Source organism: Pterocles gutturalis, unplaced genomic scaffold (assembly GCF_000699245.1).
Source record: "Pterocles gutturalis isolate BGI_N339 unplaced genomic scaffold, ASM69924v1 scaffold20880, whole genome shotgun sequence".
Lineage (NCBI taxonomy): Eukaryota > Metazoa > Chordata > Aves > Pterocliformes > Pteroclidae > Pterocles > Pterocles gutturalis.
Window position 1 is genome coordinate 4,625 of NW_010138807.1, and position 16,347 is coordinate 20,971.

A 16,347-nucleotide genomic window follows, 5' to 3' on the forward strand; every position below is an offset into this window, starting at 1 on the left:
GCAGGAATTTCCACCCACCGTTCTCAAGCTCAACCTAACACACCCAAACCAAGGAATTCCCACTGTTCTGGGGAACATCTAAGCTCAGGACACGTCTTGGAACTGGATCGGAACAGACAGGAGAAGTGATGCCCGAGAGCAGCGAGCTGCTGAAATACTTCAGCACAAAACACCAGCAACCACACTTGGTGCTCCACGGCAGGGGTGGTCGGAAGCTTTTGCAATTCCTTCTTTCACCAAGGTAAAAAAACCTCCAGAACAGGAAGGGCTTCACGGCCTGTTCTCCAGCTGACCGTGTTTGACTCGCCACGTCCAGCTGACGCTGCAGTCGGGGGCAAGGGTGCACTGCAGCTCGATACCGGAGTCGGGGACCTCCATGTCGTAGTGAACCGGCTGGCCTTCTTTAGTGACCAGGCTGAAAGCAGGGACTGGTATCTGTGGAGCAGAACAAACAGATCTGAGCGGCACGGCAAGTCTCTCGGTATCTGTGGAGCAGAAGAAACAGATCTGAGCGGCACGGCAAGTCTCTTTCAGAACATAACATCCTTCTGTCAAACCCAGCAAGCAGCTTCCCAGCCCAAGAAAAGCTCCTGGAGAGAGGCTTTTGCCTAGCAGGAAACTCCCAACCTTCCCTCCTATAAGAAAATATCCCAGAAACTGGACTAGGTGGCATTCACCGTGCTGCTGAGTTGCCTCACCCAAGGGTTTGACCGTCGCTGGTGGTTCCTGAGCTGCCTGTGTTGGGCACCGCGAATTCCTCTGCAGGATATCTCTAGGGATATTTTGCTTTGTGGTGTCCAAGAGAACGAAGGACACCAAAGAGAGCAACACGGCTACAGTATTTCTGCGACCTCTTTGTTTAGAGATGCTCACCACATTTTACCCTCAGATGAGTCACAGTCCCACAAACACTCAGGAGTTTCTTCCAGGGACTGCCAAAGAGGTTCAAGGGAGTCTGCCAACATCTCCAACCTAACGGGTCAGAAGCATCGCAGACAAACACAGCCCGTTTCCCTAAGCTGCTCTTGATGAAAAAATCATGTAGCGATTCTTCCTTAGGGAAAAAAAAGGGAAAGAATCTATCTTTGCAGTGGAGGAGAAGGCATTTTAAGCTGCAGCACAGGTACTTTCTCAGCTGGAGATCCCTGCGGTCCCCATGGCAATTAGCAACGGCTCGTCAGAAACCATCGGGTATCACACTCGTAGCAGCAGCGCTGAAGTTATGTCACTAAATTAGGACCCTTGAATGGACTCCTGGGCCACTGCTTTTAAAGTATTATGAGGCTGCATCATGGAAGAAATTGCTTCCCAGGCAAAACACTGCACCCCACTCCCAGCTGTGTCTCACCTGGCTGCTGATCCCAGTGGCAATGTCTCCCACCTTTGTCCTGTGGAAATCCCTGATGTGTAAATTTTCTCCACTTAGCAACTGGATCTGGATTTTCACTCCTGAAATGGGCAAGAGAAGTCATGAGCTTTTGCTGGAGGCATCACGACTTCACAGTCCAACTCAGAAAAATTGACCAGCAAGGCATGGACGTCAGAATAAGTCTTTTTTGTCATGAAGCGTTTAATTGATGTGGGTCTTTCGCTGAGTACGGAGGCTTGCCGGGCACAACAATGACTCAGAGCAGAGCTGGATTTAGCAAGAAAGCAGCTGAAGCGAGGTATTGATTTGCACGGCATGCCCTCAGAATCACTTTGTAGACATTTGTGGTTATAAAGGACATATTCTCGCCCATGGCCGTTGCACGAGGTAAGGCACAGAAAGCCAGACTAGACTCTGTGTTTTCAGGAACTTTTCTGGCTTTTGCGAGATTATCCAGCCTTGAGTGCCTTCCACCTGGCTATGACCTGGCCTCTCAACAACCCCTGCGCTTTTAGGAGGGTCTGTGCTGACACAGCAACTGGAGGATGGAAGAAGAGCCCAAAGACTCCATATCCCAGACCCTCTACATACTGAGAAAATTATACTTGACCACTTATCCAGATTTCAGAAATTCAGACCCACCGTTGAAGTAGCTGGGAGTGTCCGTGTGCCGACTGCGGGTCAGCAGGTTGTTCCAACTGAAGCTCTGTCCGTCTGTCTGGCTGTTCCAGGAATGAATCCCAGAGCTCATAGTGTCCCTCAAGCTATGAGAAGCCTTCATGGAGTTCTGCAGAAATAAGCACAAGTTTGTTAAAGACTCCCGAAGAAAATGAGCTTGCTTAAAATAAACATTAAAATAACCTCAGGAACAAAAAAGCAGAAATCCAGAGGGATGGAGGCTGAGCCTGGAGTGACTCGGCATACAGCTAGAAAAGGGGATGAAGAGCAGTGCAACAGTTTGCAGACATCATAAGTTACTCTCAGTAGTCAAATCAATAAACAGCTGAAGAGCTGAATGAGGGGGAAAAAAAGGGTTTTATCATACTGAGTGACATGAGAAAAAAGCATCAGATAAAATTCTAATGTTAATAAGTAACACCCAGGAAAAACAGTTCACTGAACATAAACACCCAGGGACCTGACACTGCTGCACTGCCTGGAAAACTCTGTGCTATCTTTGAGTCATTGAAGGTCAATCTGACAACATCAGCATCGTGGTAAGTACCAGGCAAAAGTCAAATTAAATGTTAGGGTTAGATATTAGGGGGAAAAAGAAAAAAAAAAAAAGCAGTGACATCCCACACCGTGCTACATCAGCAGCTGAACTGCTGTTCAGAACTCTGCTCAATCCGCCTCAAAAAGCATCACACGGGGAACAGAAACAGGAAACAGAGACGATCACAGTCAGAAGTGACTCCTGCAGATGGCAGGCCACACCAGTTTGGACTGTGTCTCTGCAAACAATGACTGGAGGGCTCCGGTCCTGCCCCGCTTCAACAGGGCTTAGTGCTGCTCCCTGGCATTCCTTACGAACACCAGAGACAGAGCAAGCAAAATGAATTAAACTTAGTATTTAACTAACTTAGAGTGTGTAAGTCATTGGTATGAATGGGTTAAAAGAATAGATCCACGGGCTGGGAACGAGCACCCAAGATTACGGTCTCTGTTCTTCTGCCCTACTCTTTGGTCTCGCCCTAAACCTCCCATCGGGTGGCCGCTGCCAGGAGGGAGATCCTGGGCTGCAGAGCTGTGTGCTCCAGCTCGGTCCAGCTCCCACGCTCACTGCGGCGTCTGCAGGCGGTCTCTGTTCTTCTGCCTTACTCTTTGGTCTCGCCCTAAACCTCCCGTCGGTGGCCGCTGCCAGGAGGGAGATCCTGGGCTGCAGAGCTGTGTGCTCCAGCTCGGTCCAGCTCCCACACTTGCCGCGGCGTCTGCAGGTCCTTCCTTCTGCACAGAGAGGGTCACGGCCACGGAGGTTTTTCCAGAGCCACACACTGGATGCTCACAGCACGGGACAGAGATCCACACTGGACCGTGAACTAACGAACAACGGCAATCCCTAACCCACCACTGTGCGAGAACGATTTCTTCCCAAGGTACCCTCCAGCAAACTGGGTGTCAAAAAGCAGCAGCAAACCTGAGAAACTCCAGATGTCCCCTGGCCCCAGAGGTGGTGGCCCTGCCACGCCCCCACCCACAATAACCCCATTTCCACTCTCCCAGAGTTGGTGGCCCTGCCACCCCCCCACCCACAATAACCCCATTTCCACTCACCTTCTCGCTGGCGTCCGACACAAAGGGGCTGTCGATGCTGAGACACGAAAGCATTTGTTCTTGCTCTTCCAGCGAGTAAGGCTGCGAAAGGCTGTTCAAAAACAGCTCTGCAAGGAAAAAGGAAGAGAAGGAAGGCTTTTCCAGTGTTTCCGTTCATGCCTCCCTGCTCTAATCACAGCTACTGCAATTAATACCCAAACTTCTTCGGCAATATCTAATGAACATCAACATTAGTCTCTGCAAAACACAGCACACAGTTCCTCTGCTACGAGGCGGCTATGGCCACCACTGTGCAAACAAGGGAACCCAGCCAGAAAGGACAGATGAATTGTGCAACAACACGCAAAATGCCAGAGACAGGCTCAGCACCCAGAATTTCCCAGTTCCTGCCTATGTCACCTCTGTCTTCCCTCTCGACTCATCCACCTTACACCAGGGAAAGGTCAGACTGATGTACCCAACTCTTGCACTGATACCATCCAGACCTTACGAGGCTGTTGAAGATCCAAAGCCATTTCTGAGCAGAAGGCTGACCCTCAGCAGCCCCTAAAACACCACTGCTCAGCTCCGTGCCAACAGCTACGTTTCAAGACACTTTTTGCCTAGCTTGAAGTCTTCAATTCATTTACAAAGACTAGAAAATACAGGATAAAAAAAAGTGAAAGGTTGAGTTATACCAGGGCAATGGAACTGGACAATTACTCCAGTGATTTCACCCTGAACTTCCTGCTGGTTTTCCAATTCTGGATTGCTGCTGGTAACCAAACTCCTTGGCTGCAGGTTTTCCAGTGCCCAGAACAAACCAGGTGCAGACTGATTGTAACTATCCTGCTTCATTTGATGTCTTCCATTTAATAATGTTATCACTTTATTAAAGTAATTATGTTTGAAAACTTAAAATTTCAGATGAAGATGGAATTGTGGACACTGTTTATACGGTGCACATTAGCACAGTGTGAAACCGGCTGGTTTTTGAGAGTTTCCTGCACCTCTCACAGAAGTTGACTCTACCGTTCAGAGAGTGGAAGGAAATCCCGACCACTACCTTTGTGGCAGATTGAACTGGTTAAGAACTACTAGTTTTGGTAAGTTGAATGAAGGCTGAGCAATTTGTGTAACGAGAGAGGAACTATGAACAAAATGACATCCAAGCTCAAAAACCAGCAATAACTGTCAAGAGGCCAAAAGAAAGCAGCTGTATTTTTATCGTGCTCTCAAGCCAAAAAAGCGGAATTCCCTCCATAGCACATCCCTTACCTATTTCCAGCTGCTGAAGCTCTTGTTCCGAAATGGTTGTTGCTCTCTCCACGTGACTGCAGCTCTTCAGGGGGAGAGGAGTCGAGGAGAGAGGCGGAGGATCCCAGGTCTCGGATAACTCCTTGCACTCCTTCCAAGGGGTTCCCTCCACCTCCTCGGTTTGCTCCAGGGATGGTGGTGGTAGGACTGGGCTCGCACAGGAAACTTTGAGCGGCAGTTTTGGGTCAGAACCAGTCTCAGAAACTGGGCTCACTGTAGGGGACAGGGAGGTCTGTGGATTGTTTTCTTTGTTCAAAGATAAACGTCTAGGCTCTCTGTATTCGCCTTTCCAGGGGCTTGTCACACCTCCCACTAGGAAAACAAAAAGCATACAAACATTATCAGATAAAGAAAAAAAGGAGGCAAAAGTTTTCCTTCACAAGAAGAGTTTCTGAACTGTATCTTGTTGTAAAACACCCAGCTTCTTCAAAAGACAAAACCAGACCACCTCTACAAACTCTGGCTGAATAAATAAATGATGGACAGCCTCAGAGGCCAGGCTGGACCTCAAGTATGAGTTACAGGTCAGGACACAATAAACCTCTGCTCTCAGCTTTGCTGTACAGCTCTGGATCACTCCATGAGGTTGATACTTCAGCTGAATACGAGCCCAGCCACAGGACAAACCTTAATAAAACCCCCATAAAGCACAATATCACCTGCTTCAAGCAGAGAAGGAAGAAAAAGCATGTGACAGCACACAGGGAATTTTTACTTTATTTGGGTGAGAAACACCCTGCTGCAGGCAAAAGCTATCAACCCCAGAATGTACACCAACGCTGAAGCCTGCGCAAACAATACACTGAAGAGCAAAACCCATTGATATTGCTGTAGGACCGCTCTGATGTAACTAGCCACTGCCCGCTTTACCGGCGTGGTTAAGAAGCTCTAGGTACAGGACATTTCTACCTTCTTCAAGCGCGACGCTGGTCTTGGTTTTCAGCTCAGACGCAGATGCTCTCTGAACAGGCTCCTTCTCCAGCCCCATTTTAATAATCTCAGCAGTGAGAGGGCTGCAGGAAGGTGGAATTTCCCGCAGAGGAGGTGGCTCTTTAGCTATCTGTGTAACAAACAGGAAGCGAAAGGGGTTAGACCAGAGAGGCTTCGTTTGATTTCAGAAAGGTTCTTCCCACCCTAAGAGCGTTTCCAACCAAAATTACAGTGTGAAATGAGAGACCCGAGCGGTAATTTTATTACAGCTGAATGGCTAAAATGTCACACCCAGAAGTCACAAGCAGGATCTGAAAGAAGCAGCGTAAGGAATGATTCCAGAGCAAGGCTGGCATCACCGTAACTGCCCAGCCCTGCTGAAGCCACTGCTCTCTAGCTGGGTGTAGGGAGATTTTGCAGGCTCACAGAGGTTTTACCAGAGATATGTGGGTTCACTTACCTTTAGACAGAGCGGGTGATTGTAGTACTGGGTCCAAGGGTGGCAGCCGTTAAGCATGTGCAGCATCATACAGCAGCTGCTCCAGACATCCACTTTGGAGTCACAGCGCTTGCCCATAACCACCTCCGGAGCCATATGAGTCTCCGTGCCAGGCACGTAGTTCCCTAAAACCATCCAAATAAAACCTCACTGCATGCAAACTGAAGGATTGTTCCAGTGCAACTGCTGGGAAGCCTCCTTGTCTTTTCAGTTAAAGCAAGAAACAAGTCATTTTAACCCAAAAGCAGCATTCTGCGCTCTTATAGCCTTGGGACAGCTTGATCAGTCTCATCCTTTATACACAGAGTAGGTATTAAACTCCCCTCCCCAGCAAATGTGAGAAGCAAAACATGACCCTCCACTGCTCAGCAGTATAAAACATACCCTTCTCTTTCAAGAGCTGCATTAATAAGCACTGTAAAGTTTAACTGCCCAAAAGCCAGTGAGGAATTTTGCTTTGGTGGAGGTCAGGATTCTTCCCCAGCTGCTGAGTGAGGTTACACGACAAGTCAGATTTTAAAGTTCCGATGAGGTTTCTTGCAGGGATAAAACACTGAATGCAGTACACTGACATAATCTTACAAAGAATACAACAGCCTTCTAGACAGGGAGATAAGGACCACCTGCCAACCTCACATTCATTCTGTCAGATGGATAGATCGCAGTAATACCAATCGATGCGACACTGTGAGCAATGTCAAGTCCGGAAAATACAGTTGCTTGCAAATTAGGCGTATGTAAATGTTTAAAAAGAAAGAATGAGTCAGTAGGGCAATTCTTTAGAATCGCAGCAGAGAATCCTTACCTGTGACCAAGCACTTTCCCAGGCTGTCTGGATGAAGGTGAGCAGAGTGACCAAAGTCACACAGAAGAGCCCTGCTCCCATCATCGGACAAGAGCACGTTTTCCGCTGGCAACAAGAAGTTTTCAATTAGTCTCCCTTGTATTACAGTCACTGAGATGGAAAAAAAGGCAAAAGCCCACAGCACTGCAGTTTTCTGAGCCCAAACCAAGATCTACGACTCCTCTGCAGTGCCACTGGCTTAAGCAGGTACACAACTATAATTATTTCTATTTATAAGCTACCAATTATCCCACCTGGAGATTCCTCTCCCCCAGTGGTGGGGCAGCCTGGGCAAACAGCCTGTCCAACCCATTGGACGACAGAAGAAAAGAGGTGACAAATATGACATGCCCAGCTGTTTGAACCAAGTTAAGCTCCAATCTCAAACGTAGAACTGAAAATCTAGTAAATAACCTTTTGCCACCCAGTAACTTCATCTCCAAGAAGTTTGCCTTTTGTAAGAAACAGGGAAGAAGAAGGTATCTCAAGTACCAGCCTACCTTTGACATCTCCATGGAGAATGTTTTGAGCGTGAAGATACTCCAAGCCCTCTAATGCTTGGCCTAAATAACTGAGAGCTCTGTCCTCTGGCAGGCAGCCACTCTGTTTGATGAGCTGCCCTAGTGAGCCACCTAGAAAGGAATCCAGAGAGTCCATGTTAGCTTATCTTTACGTTCTTCCCAGCATCATCAGCGTTCCTCCTCGTTTCTGATGAAAAAATGCGACCTGCCAGGTCTGACAGCCCTTATCTTCCACACATGGGTCTGCTCCTTTTGTTGATTCCCAGAGTTCTTGCTGCCCACACAAACTAGCCTCTTTCACGAAGCCTTTTGCTTTGTGTCAGTTTAACAGTGTTGCTTTGTATCAAAAGCAACTACCTGTGATCGTATCAGACACTTCTAGGTGCTACTGACCGCCAGCTCGATTCTTCCCAGGCTGTTTTCCATGGTCCTGCCTGGAAAAAGGAGCATCAGGCAATGGAAGCATCTAGGATTGCTGACTCAGCATCCCCTGCTCCAGCACAACGTGCTTTACGTGCTGCCACGCCAGTAAACACGACAGCAAAAACCAGCAGCAGCTGTGTGTTTTAGTGAGGATTTGCAGCTGGTGTCCCACAGATACACATCTGGAACTGGAGTGAGGCAGGACTGGAAACGATTCCCCCCAAGAAACGGGACCATTGCTGCGCATCCGCAGGGGTCACGCGTACCTACCCCAACCCACCCAGGAATTAACGCTAGGAACGCTCTGGATGCACCAAAGAATTAACAGGTTTAAACTGGGGGCAGGAGGAAGAGGAGATCAATGTCTCCTGCAGTCAGCAGCGGCAGTAGTGCTGCCATTGCGGTTGTTCCGTGCTCACCCTCCATCAGCTTCATGAAGATGGTCACCCAAGGTCCTTCCTTCACAGCTCCGTACAAGGGGACAACCTGAGGACTCGTTATGGCAGCACACGTCGTTAACTCCTCTGCGCGGAAGTGTTCAACTTGTACCTGGAGAAACAAAGAAGCAGCACTGAGCAAATTTTGTGACGAATCCCGACAGAACTGTCGCTCCCTGATGCTTGGGTCAGAGCGTCCTGCTCCGTTTGACAGCAGAGGCACACGGACAACCTTCACTAACAGAAACCAGCGGGTGCAGCGATACGTGGGAACGCTCAGAACGGTTCTGAACAATGAGAATCCCTAAATCCTCAGTGTTTGAGTAAGGGGAAGATTTGCCAAAAAAGATGCCAGGCTGCAAAACCTCCAGCTTATGGCTGAGGACTGGAAACCATCAGGAGGAAGATAATACTGACAACTTAAGCATTCTGCTGTCATGGAAGAGGAAAAAAAAAATAATTAAGGATGGCGCAGTACCTGGCAAAAATAAAACTCCCCCAAACCAGGAGGTGTCATGGTTTGACCATATTGTGTTTGAAACGGGGAATATGAAATATGGCCACAAGCAGTGATCGACACTGTCACCTTTTTAGGTGGTACGTGGCCTGCACAGAAAAATGGTTAAAGAAAAACTCCCTTCACTGAGTTTGGCCAAAGAAAATAAAACAAGAATTTGCTAAAGACCAGAAGGAAAACATGAGTCATTAAGATTCTGGTGGGAAAAGGATGTATCACGTTTCTTCCTGGTCAGCAATCCAGATATAGCTAGTTTTGTTTAATCTCAAGAATTTGGAGAGCAGGTGCTTACAACGCCCAGTATGTGAGAGGAGGTCAGGTAGTCCCCTCCTGAGACTGGCAGACAGCAGCAATTCCAGGGAGTTACATCGCAGTTCAGTGTTCAACCTGCATGTCAGCACTCACTGCTTGAAGAGTGTGGTCTGAGAAGATGTATTTCTGATCTACAGAACGATCCATTGAAATCCTCCAGTAATTAGGAAAAAAAAAATTTGACATTTTGGAAGACTTCAGCTTCTACTCTCATGCCTTTCCTTTCAGCACTACCACTCCTCCTTCCTGAAAATATACCCCAGGAGTAACAGTTATTTCTCCTAAGACTGTGTATTTACCAAATGGATAATAAATTTAAGTAGTTACATACTGTCAGAAAACAAGCTGGTCATGTTGCCACAAAATTCCACATCTAAAATGTGAGGTTGCAGAATAGGGAACAATTTTCTACATGCTTAAAATATGTTTGCTTCTATACAGCTGACAAATGAAACGGTTAAAAACTGGACAAGCTGGCATAGCCTCGCCACTTACATCTTTCCACAGGCAATAGGTCAAGTTGAGACCAATGTCAACAAGAAAAAGCAAACATTTTAAACTGAAAAATGCAAGTCCCAATTCTTTTCGCATGTAATATTTTTGTACTCAAGACAAACACTTCCCACACACTTGTTCAAGTTTTCTATTGGAGTAACTCCACGGAGGTGATGAAACTATTCACGTGCTAAGTTCAAACAAAATCGTTCACATTCTCATCATCGAATCACTCTGCCCTCACCTCCGAGGCCCCCCACAAATCAACACCCTGATTCCCGTTATGTTCCCCATGCTTTACACATCGTGTGACAACGGCATCTCTTGGTGTAGCACAGATTATTGTGCCAGCTTCTGTTAAAACGCCCATCCTTTGCGGCATCTCCAACAGCACCTCACCATGACGTCCCAGCCCTGCACATGACACCCACTGACCAGACGAGAGCTCCCTGCTTTCAGTGCCTACCAACCGCCTGATGGTTTTCCTACTTTATTCCTTTTTCGACAGAGAAACACCTGCCATGTCACCATGCATGTGTTTTAAGACAAGCAGACAACTCACGCAGCCGTTTCTCCCCCGCAGTTCCCAGGAACAGCCTGAAACCTCTCCTCTCCTGGCCTGTCTCAGCACAAACCCAAGATCCCTTCTCGCACACCTTGAAAGCCAAATGAACCTATTTCTGGCTGCTAAGCTTGAGCCCCGGAGCACACGCTTCTCCATCTGCTTCTTCTCTCCGTGCCATCACCCTGAAGTTTTTCCTTGGACATAAGCAGCATTCCATCGGACTGTACAGTACGGTTCCCACAGCCCGTGGCAGCTGGAAGGAGAAGACTTTGTCTGTGTCAGGAGCTCCCTTTCTCACCCATAGTTACCTTCTTGGCAGCACACTGAAATCCCGTCTGTTTGTCCTTGATTTTGTAGACTTCTCCAAAAGAGCCAATGCCCAAAGAACCGTGACACTTGGTCCAGTGAACCTCTTCTCGGTACTCATAATCCACCGGCTTCAATTTCTGGAAGTGAAAATCAGAAAACAAGATGAAGCATGGAAAGAAACACTGTTCAACTCCACAGGCAGAGACCAACATTTTCAGGAAAAAAAAAAAAAAAGCATGAGATAGATACTGCCACACCTCTCTAAAATTCCCTGTACAAAATTACTTCTGTCACGGGCTTGAGATGAAACAACACAGAAGGACCTCCTGTTCGATCTCAATGAGTGCACCCCACTGTCGTAAAGAGACACCACCTGTATTTGGATAACTTTGGAGCTCCAAACTTTTCCCTTCACATGCAGGACACAACCATGAAGCTAAATCCTACCAATAAATCAAGATTCACAGGACTAAACGCAGACATCGATGTTTGAGTTAAGCCTTTTTTATAGTCAGTAGACTGAGACTGTGCCTTGGGTCTCAGTGTAGATATACTCGTGCTGGTAAATGAACTCCACCAACAACACCGACAGGTCACACCAATTCCAGCGAAGAGTCCTCTAAGAGGAGTTTCAGGTGGCAAGAGAGAATGGAATTCAGAAGAAATGAGTAATCCTCTACGATTTCCATGCATTTGCTGTGCCCAAGCCCTGCGTTTGGCAAGGGACAACGGGCGAGTTGCTGGCATCCTACCAGACACGGCAGACAGGCTTTTTGCACCTTCCCAATTTCCACGTCCCTGGTTTCTGTCTGTGTCATAGCCCAGGTCATCTACAGCCAATAAAATACCGCAGTCTGTTCACCTGAATGGACTGGGATCCGTCACAGACAGACAGAGGAGACATGTTTGAAGGCTGACTAAGCACAGAAACACTTCTCACGGACAAGCGTGCGTGTTTTGTCCATGAGTGAACAACCCAGAGCCACTGATCTAAGACAGGGCTTTACAGCCCACCCCTGGAGGGGTTCAAGGCCAGGCTGGATGAGGCTTTGGGCAACCTGGGCTAGTGGGAGGTGTCCCTGCCCATGGCAGGGGGTGGAACTCGATGATCTTTAAGGTCCCTTCCAACCCAAACCATCCTATGATTCTATGACCCTTCAAAAAGCAAACCCACATCTTTAACTGTCAGCCTTCAACCAGATCAAGAACCTTTCAGAAAACAGTCTTGTTACAGAAGCTAGCACAGGGATGCAGATTATCTCTCTTCTGAAGCCCAGGAGAAACTCTGCCTCCCACAACAGCAGTGTGCAGGGTCAGAAGATTACCTCGTTAAGTAGCACACCTTCATTTTCATCCGCTTCATGAAATTGTTCCTTCGGGTCCAGACCACCTCCTCTCCACGTCTTGGCTAGGCTAGCTAAATTTTGTGGTTCACCGAGACTCACGCTCCCCTTCAAGGCATCTACCAAGTATTCTTCCACAGAAATCTTGTCCGAACTGGTTTTCATGGACTGGTTGACACATTTGGGGAAACTATATTCTAAGTTTAGGCCAGATAAGCGGTGGTCACTGTCCTGATAGTGGAGATCACCATGGAAGTACGTCTCCAGAGCGTTACGTTTCATGGCATGGAGAGGGCTGCCCAGGTGTGGGAAATGAGGGGGTATGATGTTGTAGGGAACAGGATGGAGAGTTTCAGGCTGTGGAACACTGTCCCTTTGATATTGCTGTTTCCAAACATGATTAAGGCACTGAATAGGGCTTATCAACTTGTGCAGTTCTGTTTTGCATTGGCTCCTCGGTGAATGGAGTTTGCCCGTGGACAGAACTTTCTCGGGTTTCTCAAAGGGCAGTGGATCATAGACCGAGTCCTTGTTAAGTTCTGAAACCCAAAAATTGTTTCTGTAAAGAGTGTTTTGGTGTGATTCATCCTCCTAAAAAATAAAATAAAACAAAACAGCTGAGCAGGAACCTCAGTACAGCCACCCAAAATTCAACCAGGAACCGTTAGGAGCTTGCAGGGGTCTCAACCGCACAAAAAAGAAGGTTTAAGGATTCTCACCTGGACGGGAATTGGGGTGCAGCTCTCTTGTTCTGGAGTTCTGGGACCTCGCCTGCCAGCAGCCACTGGTTGTACTTTCAGCTTGGATCTCTTCTTGTGACGTTTCTTTTTCGTCTTACCACGGTGCCTCCCTCTCCAATGGGTAGGTGCCATCTTCCCCTCCGTTGCATGCGCCACATTGTTGGGGATCTGATCGAGACTGTCTGACCGGCTATTGGAAACCAAAATGTATGAAGCCTCTTAGATCTGATGGTGAAAGCACACCTCCAGTTAACAATTACGACCAACGCAACACAAACGAGAATTAACAATTCTGCCTTCTGAGATTTCAAGACTAGAGAATGATAACATCCCTTCTTGCCTTCTAATATGCAGCACTTGTAATGTCGATATGAAGTCACAGAAGTACATCTGGCATCGTAAGGAAGAAATATTGAGGGGAGTGGGGGAAGCAAAGCATTCAGTCCCCCAGTGTTTGCAAATTCTGCAAGGAACAGCAAGACTAGGTGGCAAACTAGAGGGAAGAGCACTGAATGCCTCCAGGTTGCTTTGAGACAGTTTGTGTCTGTGATTAACAGTGAACACAGAGATTACCTGTAACTGCAACCTATTTTAAAAGTTGTTAAAATTAATAAAAGTGCTCATAAGATAAACATCTGCTCTATTTGAAAGAAAAATGGGCTTTGCACCATAGAAAAGGGATGATGAGTGCGCTTAAATAAAATAGCTTCAGAAAGCCAAAATGTCATGGCATGTGAAGCTCACAACACGACAGTATGATTTCTAGGAACGCACCCATACACAAACCAGTGCTGGCCAGCACACCAGCTGGGGGTCTGCAGCTCTCCAGAGGAACATTTCCCTGCAGTTATTCAACACCAAGCACAGTAGTTAGATTTTTTTTTTAAATCAAGTTGTAAGAGAAAACAGAATATTTGATCTTCAAATGAAGAAATAATTGTTCTGAATCAATATATAACCATCTGCCTTTACTCAACAGGGAGGCAGTTCCCAGCCAGCGTTGCTCTCTCCATCTTTTCCTGCTGTTTCAGTGCCCCGCTGAGCGCTAAAAGACCCGATAGGTAGAGTTCTGGGTGATGGCATTCCCACATTGCCCTGAACCTGAACATACAGCTGGTGTGCATTCCACATAAACCCCCTGAGAAATGGTTCACTCTCTATATTTTTTGGGACAACAACATAAAGTCAGTGGCCAATGTCAAACCATTGACCTCACAAGGCCAGATCCAGCATCTGAAAGCTGCCAGAAAAGAGGCAGCACCCCAGTCATCCACTTCAGAGAGCTCTGGAGCTGCTTGATAAAGCTCCAGCGAGTGCCCCAATAGGGCAGATACTCTTCACGAAGAAGGAGTGGCTCAATCCCAGATGACTCCAGAAAAGCAAGTCCCAGGCCACCATTTCTCCATTGCAACTGTTACTCCCCCTTTACTACTTTCAGCTTCTCTTCACACCTCTGTTTCTGTTGCTGATGCTGTCATTAAGCAAAGGTTCATCTCTCATCCCCTTTTCTTTATCCTCCCCAGAAACAAAGTGGTTCCTTTTTCGCAGGACTACTTCTAGAAGCAGCCCAAGTTTCCTACAACTTTCAAGGAGGATGATGTAACGTGGTTTCAAAAGCATCAGGCCAGTTCAGTTAAAAAAGATTGAAAATTTTCCCTTGGATCCTTCTACTTCAAGCCCCTGAACCTCGAAAAGACCATTCAATGATTTCAAAACGAATGTGACCACCCAGATACAGAGGCAGAAGACAACAGGGGCCAGTAAATCAACAGGCATTGACAGCAAGACAACGCAAGGTGTTTCGAGTGGTTTATGCTAAAACTTCTGTTTTCTCCTACCAAAAAAAAAGGCTTTGAGGAAGATGTCTGGGGAAAGCCACACTCTTCCTGAGCCTCAGGCAGAAAAGCCAATTCAAACAGGAGTGCTTCTGGAAAAAATACTGTAAGCACACAGAGCCAGGGTGATTTGGAAACAGTCAGCACACACAACAGCGAAGGTGGGGATGCGTGTGAAGAGGTCTCTCACCTGTAACGCTTACTGTGAGCAATAAAGGATCTCTCCGATAAAGTGGGGCTGAACTCCTGGCTGTTTTCACCTGTGGGGAAGAAAACAGGATCATCACGTCTTCAATATCAGGCACAGTCTATCCTACTAACAACTGGACTAAGAAACAACTCTACCAACTCGCTAAATCCCGACAAATCCCCACCCAGCCGTGCCACATCACACGCACTACCTTCTCCCTCCCCAGCACTGCCATCTCCTGATGCCCCAGTTCTTTCCCATCTGACTGCTTTATTTTGCTCGTCTTCTCTTTTTCTCCCCTCTTTTAAAACACCTTTCAGAAGTCAGCTCAGAACAGATGACCCAGCAGGACACAGATTCACAGCCAATGCAGCTCGGTGCCACGGCCATGCGCCGTTCTGTTAGTTAGGCTTTATTCCGTGGATGTTGCCACATTATTAGGAGATTTCATGAGCTTCCTAAATAGAGCCTGAGACGTGTCATCAACTCCACCCCACTTGGGATTACAAATAGATTTCGTCTCAGCTCTCCAGGAGTGCAAAGCGAGTGAAATCTCATCCTGCGTTCCACATTCCTTGTTCTCAATGAAGAGCAGACCGCGCCGCTACTTACATTCTGCTTGGGCAATAATAGAAATTGATGCACAGCCTCCTTCTGTTTCTTCTTTTGCTGTTCCTTTGGTGATTACATCATTCAGGATTTTCCACTGACTCTGAAAGATGACCTTCTTTGAATCTTCTACTTTACAAACACTGCTCTGCTTTTCACTCACTGTCTCGTTCAGCCCCTTGGTAGCTGTGAGCTCCTTCTTCTGCTTGACAGCTGGATCAGGAGCTCCTTGGCACGTAATTCCCATCACTGCCATTTCCCAGGTTCAGAGAGTCACTAAGAAGAAAAAAAACCAAAGTAAAACACTTGTCAGAATACTTCCCAGGCAAAACCAGCTCCAAGTTAATGAGAAATGGGAGGCTGCTGAAGGAATCAGATTACTCATTAATTTAAACCAAATCAAGGTCCTACCCAACCTCTGAAAAAGGACCCAAGACTGCCAGCTCTCCGTCGCTGACTTGTACCACCGAAGATCTGAATAATCAACATTATTCTCAGTACTAAAAATATGAGACCACATAGGTTTCAGAGGGAAATTTATTTCCCGGTATATCCCATCAGCTTCAATACAAAATATAGAAAGGGGAACTCTTGTATCACTAAACAGGAAGAATATTCACCCCCAAAAAAAGAAAAAAAGATGCAAAGAATTTTTCTCCTACAGTCCATCTATAAAACACTACATGAAACGGCCATAAAATCCTGCTAACTGCTTTCTTCCTTCTACACAGCCACCCTCAAATCCATTTCTCATTTTCCCTTCCAGCGATGCCCATCACCCTGCCCATCCACAACCCCTCCCTCGCTCCCTTTCCTTCCCCTTCATTGCCGATAACTTT

The 16,347-nt window shown here is 47.0% G+C and overlaps 1 protein-coding gene across 1 annotated transcript; it reads right to left on the reverse strand.

Moving 5' to 3' along the window:
- Nucleotides 1–270: 270 nt before the first annotated feature.
- MAP3K14 (mitogen-activated protein kinase kinase kinase 14) lies at nucleotides 271–15,764 on the reverse strand. The gene is made up of 15 exons (XM_010083149.1): nucleotides 15,512–15,764; nucleotides 14,900–14,969; nucleotides 12,854–13,064; nucleotides 12,117–12,725; nucleotides 10,791–10,928; nucleotides 8,576–8,705; nucleotides 7,713–7,844; nucleotides 7,174–7,278; nucleotides 6,330–6,493; nucleotides 5,849–5,999; nucleotides 4,901–5,251; nucleotides 3,644–3,750; nucleotides 2,012–2,156; nucleotides 1,349–1,449; nucleotides 271–435 (listed from the first exon to the last, which is right to left on the reverse strand). The coding sequence occupies exons 1-15, from the start codon at nucleotides 15,762–15,764 to the stop codon at nucleotides 271–273; spliced, it is 2,832 nt and encodes a 943-aa protein (XP_010081451.1).
- Nucleotides 15,765–16,347: the final 583 nt, after the last annotated feature.